General features: G+C 40.5%; 1 protein-coding gene across 1 annotated transcript in view; it reads right to left on the bottom strand.

Moving 5' to 3' along the window:
• The window catches only part of TBC1D17 (TBC1 domain family member 17), a 72,167-nt gene extending 62,484 nt beyond the window's left edge, over window positions 1-9,683 (bottom strand). Inside the window, exons 1-2 of the mRNA XM_063436730.1 lie at window positions 9,622-9,683; window positions 2,198-2,296 (exon numbers count right to left, since the gene is read on the bottom strand). Of these exons, the coding sequence (XP_063292800.1) occupies window positions 2,198-2,296; window positions 9,622-9,642 (120 nt within the window). The 5' untranslated portion in view covers window positions 9,643-9,683. The remainder of the gene's footprint in view (window positions 1-2,197; window positions 2,297-9,621) is intronic.
• Window positions 9,684-12,797: the final 3,114 nt, after the last annotated feature.

Genomic DNA, 12,797 nt, shown 5'->3' with positions numbered 1-12,797 from the left:
AACAGCACAAAACAGATGTAAGGAAGGTTGCATTTGATAGACATATGTCTCTTTTCAGCGTATGTAACTATGATCCTATAGTGAACTGATCCCTTTTCACAGGAGCTCTGAATTTTGGTACATAAGAGTATATAATAGAGGTCCACATGAGTAAAACGTATACAGGAATTGGCCATTAAATCTTGGGGGTTATTCACTAAACACCAATTGAAAATCCAATTGCAAAGATTCTGATTTGACTTTGCTATAGTCACAGCTTGGGTATTTAAGAATACATTTTGCTATTTGATTTTCTGTCCATTACAATTTGGTATTTAAATCTCCGGTAAATGTGTTTAAATAAAATCCTTCTTTCTTACTGAAAATTACTTTTTCAGTTCCATAAACCGGTTATGAAATTACCTAAAATGCTTGTGAATTTCTTCTCTCTAGCCACACAAGTTAAAATGAAAGTGTCCCTCTTTGGACAATTTAAATGTTGGGAGGAATGGAAACTCCTAGAAAAGAGAAAACGTTACACAAATTGACAACTATGATAGTTCTATTTTAAATACATCATGCAGCTTCTCACAGCTGTAGTTGTTCTGGTGAGTATAGTCAGTCCCTGCAGGCTTTTTACTTTCTGCTTCAGAGAAAATGCAGTGTTTACATTACAGCCTAGGGACACCTGCAGTGGCCAGTCCTCAGATGGCTACAGTGTGCAGCACTGTCATTCACCTTCTGCATGGAGACACCAAACTTTCCTCATAGGGATGCATTGATTCAATGCATCTCTATGAGGAGATTCTTATTGGCCAGGGCTGTTTTTAGGCTCTGCCCACGGCCCGCATCCTTGGCTGAGATCATCAGAATTGACAATCTAAGCCAATCCAATGATTACCTGAGATCATCACTTCTGATCATGTCAACCAAGGAGGCAGATGGGAGATGAAGTATCATTTGCTGGACGATAATACAAATAAAATAAATGCAATAAGAGTCCAAATAAAACAGCTTTATCGTCATGAAGTGACTTCCTCAGGGATATGGAGTTCATCAAAGACCCCCCCTTTTTTGGACCCCAGATGTATTTGCCCATTTTTATAATTTTTTCCCATTCCCTATTTTTTTTTAATTTGTGTATATTTATTTTTATTATATTTTATCATATTTCCTATTCACTATTGCTCCTTTTTTTCTATTCTCATTTTTATTGTCTCCCATATGACCATGTTGTATATTTTTTCCTTATTATATAGTACATATAACTTCTGCCTATGGTATTCTAGTCATCCCATCAGCATATATTTCAATTTACCTAGGAACTATGCGCCTGTAGTATTGTTTGTGCATGGTGAGATTCAGTGTTACACTGCTCGTGTGGAGACACTGAATCATCATTATCTTCTCACATTTAAGCTGGAACATGAAGTTCCAGCTTGCGCTCCACAGAGGAACGCATAAGACTGTCCTTACGCTGGATCCGGATATTGCGTTCCTCAGTGGAATGCATACAATCAACAAGCAACACCTGGAAGCCCCAGGCGGACCGCCATTTAAACCGGGAGGTCTTTGATGAACTCCATAACCCTGAGGAAGTCACTTCATGATGAAACGCATTGAAACGCATATAGCGGTTTTATTTGGACTTTTATTGCATTTGTTTTATGTTCATTTTTATTTGTATTACCGTCCAGCAAACTATACTTCATCTCCCAGGATCGAAGGATTTCCTATTGATCCGCTTGCTGTCCTTGTTTGTTTTTAAGTGCAACTTTGAATTAAATTTGGTACATTTTATACAATATTGCACCACTTGCATTTTTCGGTTCTTTGAGTATCCGCCTATGTTGGGAAGATTTTCCCCATCTCAGTATACTCCTGAAGGGAGACAGGCACATACTTTCCACCTTCTTGTAAGTTATCTACTTCCTGGAGCCATTGTTCTATCCATACTTATTTCACCATATTCAGTTTTTAACTTCTAGATCCAAGACCATCTCCATATTATCCTGATTCTCAGGTTGTATTACTCCTGTTTTCACTTTGTTACAGTGTATATATATATCTTAAAATTGGAATAAAGGTAAGATTTTACTATATTTAGAGGGTAAGGGATAGCAGGGGGGTCGAGGGGGAAGATAGAGGTTTTTAACAGAATAGGGTCAGGAATACATTTGTGTTCCTGACCCTATAGTGTTCCTTTAATTCTATTCACCTTTTCAATGATACGGAGAATTCCAGGGATCATGGAGTCCTGATCATTATGCCGCTTTGCACTGGTGTGAAGAAAGACGCCATGTTTTTCAAATATAACCTATGAATGGACAGAAGAAATTAGGTATAATTTAGTCAATATACATTAAAACTGTCCCACAAGTCAATCAACCACAACATACTTATGTTCCAATAAAGGAATGAAAAAGACAGCCCAAAAATGCTTTGTCCCAGCGTGATCTGTGTGTACAACTATGCACCATTGTTTGCTGCCGTGTAAAGAACTATACACTTTTCCTTTTTCTACTCTGATAATTCCTAGATGAAATGAAGTCGTGCAGTGGATTTTGAACCCTGTACTTTAGGGTGTAACCCTAATGCTGTTACATATGAGAAGGAAACTCAGAAGAACTTATGGGACAAACTCAAGTAACATTTATATATAATATAATATATAATACAGGGCCATTAGATAAGCATTCTGAGCGCCATAACTACTACAACCAGCTGCAATGGGTATGGTGCCAGCAAGCTCCCTGTTCTGTGTCAAACTGTTTTCGAGCCCTATGACAGACTCAGGGTCCTCCAATGTCGCAGTCCCACACTCCGCTATTGGTACTGTAGCAGTTACACTTCTGCATTAGCAATATCATTTTCCATCCCTATTTGGACTGTATACACTGAATAAGTGTCAGCCAATGACCAACCAAATTTAGACAAAACTGTGTATTGTTAATGTGGAGGGCAGTGCCACGGGCGTGCTAGCACCGTAACAAGTACAGCAGGCTGCTTAATTACTTAACGGCCCTCTAATTTATTATATTATCAATGAATTTCCAATCAAAATTCATGATTTCTGTTCCAGGTTTCACTCTATTTCACTGAAAACCAGAACACAAATTTGATATAGTCCAAATGATTTTGTGTTTTGTTTTGTTTTTTGCTTCTATTGTCTCTAACTGAATATTCATTGTGTCGTTAAAATGAAAGCTTTAAAATAAAAACAAAACTAAAATGGCAGGAAAATCCCCAAACTTTTGCCCACTCCATCAGACTTTTATTTGTGTAAAGAATGAAGAAACTAATTCTAATTACTAATTATTTAAAAATGTAAATTTTTGCTTCAGGACAAAGTATTAGACCAGTGATGGCTAACCTTGACACCGTAAATTTTTCTGGACTACATTTTCCATGATGCTCATCTAGCTTTTAGAGTCTAAAAGTTAGCTGAGTATCATGGGAAATGTAGTCCAGAAACAATTTATGGTGTCAAGGTTAGCCATCACTGTATTAGACCATACTACTGTTACCTTGTGATATAATTATTATACACCAGGTCTTAGACAGATCTTTTATTATCTTTTCACAGTTTGAAACCACACACACACATAGATGACACTCTTGGGTTGAATTTTCCATTTTATGTATGCATTTTACCCACAACATATATGAAAACGGTACTAGAATTTATATATATATATATAGGGATTGAGCTTGTTTGTTGGTTTAAAGGTGTGTAATGTGGGTGTTGTAAGTGTTATGGGTGTAATTTGAAAGATAAGTTGTGTCAGCGACGTGGCTCTCATCGGTTTTATATCATATTGGTATGGAAAGGGTGATGGACTCTGTGAAAGGTGTGGTTAGATTTTTGGACAAGCTCCTAAAACCAGGCTACATATTTCAAGTCCTTAGTAAATCAATAGTGTTATTCCAGTTGATGCCCTATACAAAAAAATAAAAAACAGATCTAGACTGCCCATGAAGACATATTCATCACTAAAATACTAACTGCACACCTTTTGCATAGAAGTACCGTATATAATTCAAAAAATGGAAATAAATCACAGTACATTTGAGGAATCTAAAGGCCTGCACAAGGCTCAATACCACATTTGAGAATCTAAATGCATTAACTGGACAATACAAAACCACATCATTACTCTATTTTATCAGGTATACAAGAGACACTGTAATCTACGCTAGTAAACCCAATCTTCAAAACCAATTCACAGATGTAGAAAAGTGAACAAACTCTTCCTAAACACTGACAAAACTGTAACAATGATTTTGGAACTGTACCTCAATTACGTAAACTACAAAATCAACAACTGTGTCTCAGAACAAATTCAAATAGCACACTGACCTTTCAAATATCTAGGTATGTTGCTAGACCCCAATCAATCCTTTGGCCTTGACATTGAAAAACTCTCTTCAAAACGTTATCCAAAACTAGGTGCCTTGTACAGAAACAAATCCTGCCTAAGTCCTACAATAAGGAAACAGATAGTGCAACAAATGCTAATGCCTGTCATTGATTATGTGGATGTAGTGAATGCAAACCCACCTTAATAAACTTAATACGTTTTATAATTCATTCTGCCCCTTTGTTCAAGAATGTAATTACTTTATCCACCATTGTGACATGTTAAAAGAGCTAAACCAACTATTGCTGGAATCCCGACGCACTCTTCATCTTTCCAGCCTTGTGCATAAGAGCTTTTCTGGGAAGCTCCCACCCTACCTGAGTAGAATGCTCTCACCAGCTGTCCCCACCTCCTATAATCTCCGATCCAGTACAAGCACGATATTTAACAAACCGCAATAAAAAAAATAAAGTGGCTCAATCCTACAAAGCACGACAATTATGGAATAACCTCAGGGTCACAGTCAAATCTTCATTCAATCTAAAATCTTTTAATATGGCAATATACCTCAATACAGAATGCACCTGTCATTGTTGAATATATTTATTACCCATTATGTGTTAAATGTATATATTTGTGTATGTGTATATATATATATATATATATATATATATATATATTGTTTGTACATTGTATTTGTTTGTAATATTGTATCTTATTGTAACAATGCAATGTTTTGTGGACCCAGGACATACTTGAAAACGAGAGAAATCTCATTGTACCCTTCCTGGTAAAACATTTTATAAATAAATGCGTTTTATCCATGTAAATCACAAGCAAAAGAACAACAAAAAGCTTGGTAAAAGTGTATTTTGGCATATTTTATTATTTAGAGTTCGTAATTTTGCTTATTGTGCCACTTAATCACGAAACGGCAAATAATAAAATACGCTAAAATACACTTTTACCAAAATCGGAATAATATTCGAAGCAGAGTTCTTCAATCCATTCACCGGGGAGTTGTTTTTTTCCTTTTTATGGGGGAGTGAGGGGAGGATGAGATTGTTTTGGTTTTAATATAAATTTAAAGCACATACAACAGCATACACAGTGAAAATGGTTTCTTCATTTGTATCAATATAAAATTGCCAATATTATTTTACTATCTGAAATTTTACAAATCCAACTTATGATTTCTCCTTGCATTAAAAACCACATAATGAATTCAGGGCAACAAAATACAAGTTCACATGAGAAGATAACACTATTAAAAGATGAAGTAGAATATAAGGGGATTTCCAGAACTATTGACCATTTCTAATCCCATGAGAAGTCACACAGTAAATATTAAGATACTGAAGTCAAAATACATACATAACTTGCCAGATAAAAAAAAACAAAAAACTATTTTTTGAAACAAAGTTAGTGGTCGGAATTACTTGCAGCAATGGATAATCTTTGGCACTAACAGCCTTATTCACTTAAGTGCAAATTGATGGTGACTCAAATGCAAATTTAAAATGTTATGGCATTATAGCCAAATTAAATACATAGTGAACTTCTAGATTTTTTTTTCCAAACTAGCTATTATGTCCATACTAAAAAATTGGTGTTCAATAACTGATACATGACTGGACTATATTTTGCATAATGCTATGCCATTTAACCACTGATTTGTCAGACATACCTTTGCAAAACTAGGCCAACTGTTGGGTTTCCTGTGGTATTTGGGAGTGTCAGTCTACAATAGTGATGGCTAACATTCAGCATTTCAACGATTCTGGACAGTGTTACCCATGACACTTTATAATCAAGTACTGTAAGCTCGTTTGAGCAGGGTCCACATCAACCTATCGTTCCTGTAATATTTTGTAATTGTCTCATTTATTTTATTTTTTTCAATTCTTTATTTTTGATGTGCTGGTAGGAACATTGCAATAATCAACGCCATAACAGCGTACACGTTGCATACAGAGTAAACAGTGGCCTAAATACGAGCACAATTTTTCTTTTGATATCTTATATACAATCTTTTCTCAAGCTATGAGTATACATGAAAGAACCTTATACACAGGTTAAATGTTTAGCGAGCATCTGGGAGTTACATTCGGTAACCCTTGCTTGGTGTAAACTAAAAACGAAGAACACAATTGAATTGAGTAACCGTGAGAGTGGGTAATAGTGGTATATCGGTTTGTCGTGCTTTGCTGAAGGTTAAACAAACCGCTATTCGGGCAGGTATACCTCTGCAACATTTCTCGCAGATCTAACTCATGTGGTGCCCTGTGATAGCATAACATGTGATTAAACAGTTGCATGCGTCCAAGGGGACTTTAGAAAATAAGCGATGTACAAGCAGCGCTCATAGATTGTAATAACATAAAATAAAATAGGTTAAGTTAGCCAGCGCAATGTCATTTAAATAAAATATATATATGCCTGTGTCATAGCCACAAAATGACCAGAGTTATCTGGAAATACGTTCCTGTCAGTGGCTGTAGCGGGCCCTGGGGCACCTGTATGGCATGATATGGCATTTGGGTCTCGGGCGTATCTCATCACTGTCTGGCTGCTAATCGTGACAGTGTGACGCCTAGTTGACTGCCAGGGCGGTGATAAAAATAATAAGCATAATAGTAAGCATAATAAGCAAGGGGGTGGGGGATCCAGCCTGGAGTGTAGCGTTCCCGTGTGTCAGACAGGCAATTTGCTAGTAAACATGAGTAGGTAAAAGTTAAGAAACATAAAAATAAACAATGAAAAGTATAGTCTTAATCAGCAGGTAAACATAGTGAGTCAGTGAGATATAGAAACACCAGTTCCAGAGTAGTGAGGTCTTACAGTCTCATTAATTCTTTCATTGCGGTGTGGACACGGCTTTGGGCTTTCACGCCGGGCTGTTGGTATGGGTGCCGTTTCCGGGCTGTCTCGGAACGAAATTCTTCACCATGTCTGGGTTCCATCTATGTTGCGGTTTGGTGGCCTCGGAGGTTGTCCTGGACTGTACGGCGTCGGAAGGTATTCCCAGTGTGGGCAGCAAGTCCTGAGCTCCCTGCAGGTTGTATATCTCGTGGGTGTTCCCGCTATGGGACACTTGCAGTGAGCGGTTGAAGCGCCACCGGTACGGTATGTTGTGTCGTTGGAGTAGCGTCGTGATGGGCTTGAGCGACCGTCTCCATGCCAGGGTACTGCCAGACAGGTCCGTGAAAAAGGAGAGAGACATATTTTCGAAGGAGTACTGGGGTAGATTTTTGACCGCTGCCATGGTTGTGGCTCTATCTGCTTTACGTTGGAAGCGGAGTATAACGTCCCTGGAGGCCGTTGGTGGGGCTTTGGCCGATTTGGGGACTCTGTGGACCCCCTCAAGGTTTATTGCTTTGACCTGTCGCACGGGCATGAGTGCTGTTAGGAGCCTCCGCGCGAAATGTGGAAGTTCTTCAGTTGGCAGGTCGTCAGGTACACCCCTTACTTTTATGTTGGACGCCCTCCTAGTATCCTCCATCATGGCGAACCGCCGCTGAAAAGCCTCTGTTGTGGCCCGCAAGCTCGATATCTCCTGTTGCATGGCCGTGATAGCTGTGGCATTATTGGTGGATGTGTTCTCCAGTGTGCTCAGTCTACCGCTTATTCCCTGGAGATCCGTTCGGAGGCCTGCCATTTCAGCCTGGATCGTGGTCTGCAGGCCCGCCAGCAATGCCTTGAGCACCGCGGTCGTGACTGGTGCATTCTCAGGGTCTATTAGTGTGGCTTTGGCTGCCGGTAGACTGGGAGAGGGATTTGTGTCTTCCTCCTGGGAGAGGTCGTCCGATAAGTCGGAATAAGTCTCCGGGTAGTCGGCCATCTTGGGCCTAGTTGCTCCGCGGGCTTGGCGCCACATGGCTCCGATGTCGAGGCCTAGTCTGGGCTCGTCGGGCTTCGTTTTTTTATTTTTGCGGCCCATGTCGATTCCCCGGTTGTTGCCGTAAGGTTTGTGGCTATTTTGCCCGGTTTTGCTGTTAAATTGGGTGCTTTGTAGGCTTGAAGTCGCGGGAGCTACAGTGCCGTGCGACCTCTCTGTTCTGCAGCTTGGCTCCGCCCCCCGTAATTGTCTCATTTATTGTTAAACGTTCCCCTTTTACACTATTGTACAGCGTCAACGTATTCCGCAGCTCTTTACAGGTGCCAAAAATAATATTAGTACACGTACATGCCACACTGATTACGTAACGTTGTTTATAAATGAGAAATCAGGTGTACAGCAATCACTGCCCCACACAGTAACTTGATAGATATGTTTAAAGCTTTATAATGTATATCTGTGACTATAACTCAAACAAGGTTATGAAGGATATGGCTGATGTGGTCAGGGTTGCCAGACCCACCACATCTTCCAGGACACACATATCACAAACATGTGGTGGGAAGGACTTATTAAACAGATGCTGTATGTGTAAATTAAGACTCTGCAGGTAAAATATCTACTTGTGAATTAAAAGGACTACTATAGGCACCCAGACCACTTCAGCTTAATGAAGTGGTCTGGGTGCCAGGTCCATCTAGGATTAACCCTTTCTGCGTTAAACATAGCAGTTCCAGAGAAACTGCTATGTTTACCTATGGGTTAATCCAGCCTCTAGTGGCTGTCTCATTTTCACAGTGAGAAGACGCCAGCGTCCATAGGAAAGCATTGAGAATGCTTTCCTATGAGACTGGCTGAATGCGCGCGCGGCTCTCTCTTGCCACGCATGTGCATCCAGCCGATGACGGGTGACAAGAGTCCCCTCCGCCGAGGGAGCCCGGCGCTGGAAAAAGGTGAGTGTTTAACCCCTTCCTCACCCTATAGCCCGGCGGGAGGGGGACCCTAATGGTGGAGGGGACCTTGAGACCCTATAGTGCCAGGAAAACGAGTTTGTTTTCCTGGCACTATAGTGGTCCTTGAAGAAGGGATTCTGCTCCATCCCTATTCGCTTTACAGGGGGGGGGGCAGCTCTTTTCATGTGCAGCTCATCATCATAGAAAGCAAGCTAGGGGTCCAGGTAACCATGGTGGGTCTGGCAGCCCTGCCTGTAGTACATCACGAGACTCCTGGTCAGCTGCTGGCTGGTGTTTATTAATAAGGCTATGGCTGTCACAGGCCTTCACAGCCCCCTCTGCTGGACACCGTGTAACCTGCCACACTGAGAGTCAGCTCTGCGACAACAGACAAAGCCCACACTCCCCTCACTGCCCTCACTGCCTCGGCCGGGACGGGAAGGTGACCGATATCGCCCTATAGTAACTACCCCGGGGACAGCGAACTCACCTTGTGCTCCTCGGACTCCATGGCCAAATAAGCAGAGCAAAACTTCCGTGTTCAAACGTCACTTCCGCTCAGCTGATGGCTGGGCCACCAGCCAGGCTAACGTTGCCATGGCAACAGGCGAGCCTCTCCCCTATGTTTAGTCTCTTGGTAGAGACTGATGGGGGTTACTGCCTGTCTGAATGACATGTGACTAAAATCTCCGCATGTGGTGTATACAGAGCAGTGATGGGTCTGGGCTATGGGATACAGGCCCTGTTTTACACATCATGCTCAGCCAGCCACATTCCTGGCTATGATAGCTAGGAGTGTAATCATGTTGAAAGATGGCTAGGTAAAAATAATTTACAAAAAAAGGACGTAGACAGAGGGGGAGAGTATACTATGCTGAACAAAGTGTGATGTCAGGGGTTGGCAGCTTTCCAAAAATAAAATATTACACACTTATTTGTATATGATTATTATTATTATTACCATTAAATGTAAAAGAATACTAATAAAGATTAAAAAAATAAATAAAACAGCAACCAAAGTTTAAAGAATTGTTAAAGCAGTGATTTGCGATGGCTAACTGAAACTTGCACATGGCTTGTGATTTCTTTTTACTTGTTTTTCTACATTCCAATTGTTTTTTATTTATTTTTTTAATTTGCAGGATGTTTTAAATTTGCAGTAATTTTACAATATTCATGGTTCTCCTGCCACATATTATACATCTCTATAGATGCTCCAACTACCTCCGAGACTTTGAATTCCTCTCTTACGACCGCCTCAATGGGACTCAGTGGTCCAATTCCCCTACCCATCAAGCTGGCAACACTTTAGACCTTATCTTTTTGAACTTTGTTCTATCACTAACTACACTAACACACATCTCTCTCTCTCTGATCACCACCTTCTGAGCTGCAATCTTATCTTTCTCCGCAACCAACCATTTTCAACATTGCCCAATCATTCTTACGTGCCACACTTAGACTACATATACAGAAAGCTGAAATACTATCATCAGCAGCAGCTTTTCATTGATATCCAACCTCTCCTTTCACAAATATGAACTACCACATGTCCTTCAATGGCAACTACCCTCTACAACTTTACGCTATCAAGATAAGCTATGTCCAATCATTCATGAACATTTTTTCCAGCTGAGGAAGCCAATTTGGTGAAACGCGTCCTGGATGAACAGTGAGCAGACAGAATTGTCTTTTGGACTATAGCCACAAGTGTTATTTTATTGATATATTATTTTTATATTAATGTTATATTAAAAATATTTTTTATACAATAAATTATATATTATATATTTTTTTTACACTTACGGCTTTTATTTCTACCTGCTATTACAAAGAAGGAATGTGGTCCTTAACCACATACGTCTGATGAAGCGAGCCGATATATTGGCTCAGGGTTTGTGAGTATATTGGTATTACCTACTACATACACCCTAGATACGCAAACTGTACTACGCTATATTTTTCCCTCCTATACCTATTACCTAGGAAACTGCACCTGGAGAACATTTGGACGAGAAGGAGGGTGAGGGTCGCCTTTACGGACCCTAAGGCGCATATACCTGAGCTAGTACATTAGCTCAGAAAAGTGTGAGTTAGTTACCTATGCACTTTATTTTCAATTTATATTCTGTATACAGGTTACACTATGTTTTGTATATTTGTGTTCTCTGTTTAAGGTCAGTCTGAAAACATTGGGACTATTCATAAGTATATATATCCATTAAGGTACAGCAAGGTTTCCCTTCAGTTTTTTTCCTATATATCTACCACTATAGAGCGCTACACCGATATTTCTTCCTGTTCCACTATTTTCTGATAGAAAGATAAGCACGGTGACACAGCAGCTCACATCAATCTGCTTGGTATAACCTAGAGTTAAAACTATACATATAAGCGCTTGTACTTTCCATTTTATACTCTCTGCCTAATGGTTCAAAAGTAAGTTTAAATTCCGTAAGGAATTCATGGTAATTGTGTGCAGCGCTCCTATTACTCTTCCATAACGGATTGGCCCAAGCTAAAGCTTTACCTTTAAGTTGGTTCATCAGGTAACCAATTTTAGCTCTGTCTGTGGGAAAAGATCCCGGTGAGGCCTCAAAATGATACTCTATTTGATTAAGCAATCCCCGGCATTCTTGAATATTACAATCGAAATGCAGGGTAGAAGATAGGGAGATAGTAGGTGCCTTGTGTGCTATAGGTGGAGGTACACTAGGCGGAGGTGATACAGTCGGAGAAGCCGCAGGTTGCAGATGCGCTATTCGAGTGAGAAGCGTACTGAAGGCCTGGGCAAATTGATCCATGCTCACCATTTTCCTCTAACTTCCTTGAACAAGCAGCTATGTGCTAACACAATTCTACAGGATCTATGGCCATGTTGTAATGTCAGGATTACTACTTGATCCAGCACGTAGAATTGTGTCACACAGATGACTAATAGGTAATGTATTACCGGGCCTTAGAATGGCTGGACTCACGTACCAAAGAATAGTCAGGATACTACCCGAGGTCATGGAACACAGAAAGGGACACAACGATAAAGTAAAGCCAGAGGTCAGGGATACCAGTATACAGGGAAGTCAAATACAAAGTCAAAAACCAGAAATACAACTGTTCAGGAACGCACTCTTGGACAACCACTAGGGAAACCACGACAGGGCAATGAGGAAAGGTAATTTTGAGTTTAAGTGCTTTACCTTTCTGATTGGTCGAGATCGATCTTTGACCCCAAAATGTTCACGCAGCACGTGGGTGACGTCACTTGCATGCTGACGCCCTCAATCAAGTGAGCGGACATGGGGGTATAAATTGCCGTGGATCCGCAGAGGCCGGCGTCCTTTAACATGCTGCAAGCGTCAGTCATGCAGACGCACAGACGCTGGGTGCAGAGACCACATGTTGAGGAAGAATATGTTACATATACACAATATACCACAAGCTGTGTGTGTGTACTTCCGCCCGGGTATCCCTGCACCCACTACAGTCTGGCTTCCGCTCAGAACTTTCCAGAGATTGCCCTAACCAAAGTGACTAATGACAGCTAAATTCAAAGGCCATTATTCACTACTAATTCTTAAACTTTCTGAAGCTTTCAACACTGTTGACCACTGCTTCTCCACCTCACCCTTTGCAACCTTGGCCTCGGTGACACAGTTTATTCTGGTT

The sequence above is a fragment of the Pelobates fuscus genome, chromosome 11 (assembly GCF_036172605.1).
Source record: "Pelobates fuscus isolate aPelFus1 chromosome 11, aPelFus1.pri, whole genome shotgun sequence".
NCBI classification, from domain to species: domain Eukaryota; kingdom Metazoa; phylum Chordata; class Amphibia; order Anura; family Pelobatidae; genus Pelobates; species Pelobates fuscus.
The sequence above is the reverse complement of the archived record's forward strand: the minus strand, read 5'-3'. Positions and strand labels throughout refer to the sequence as shown.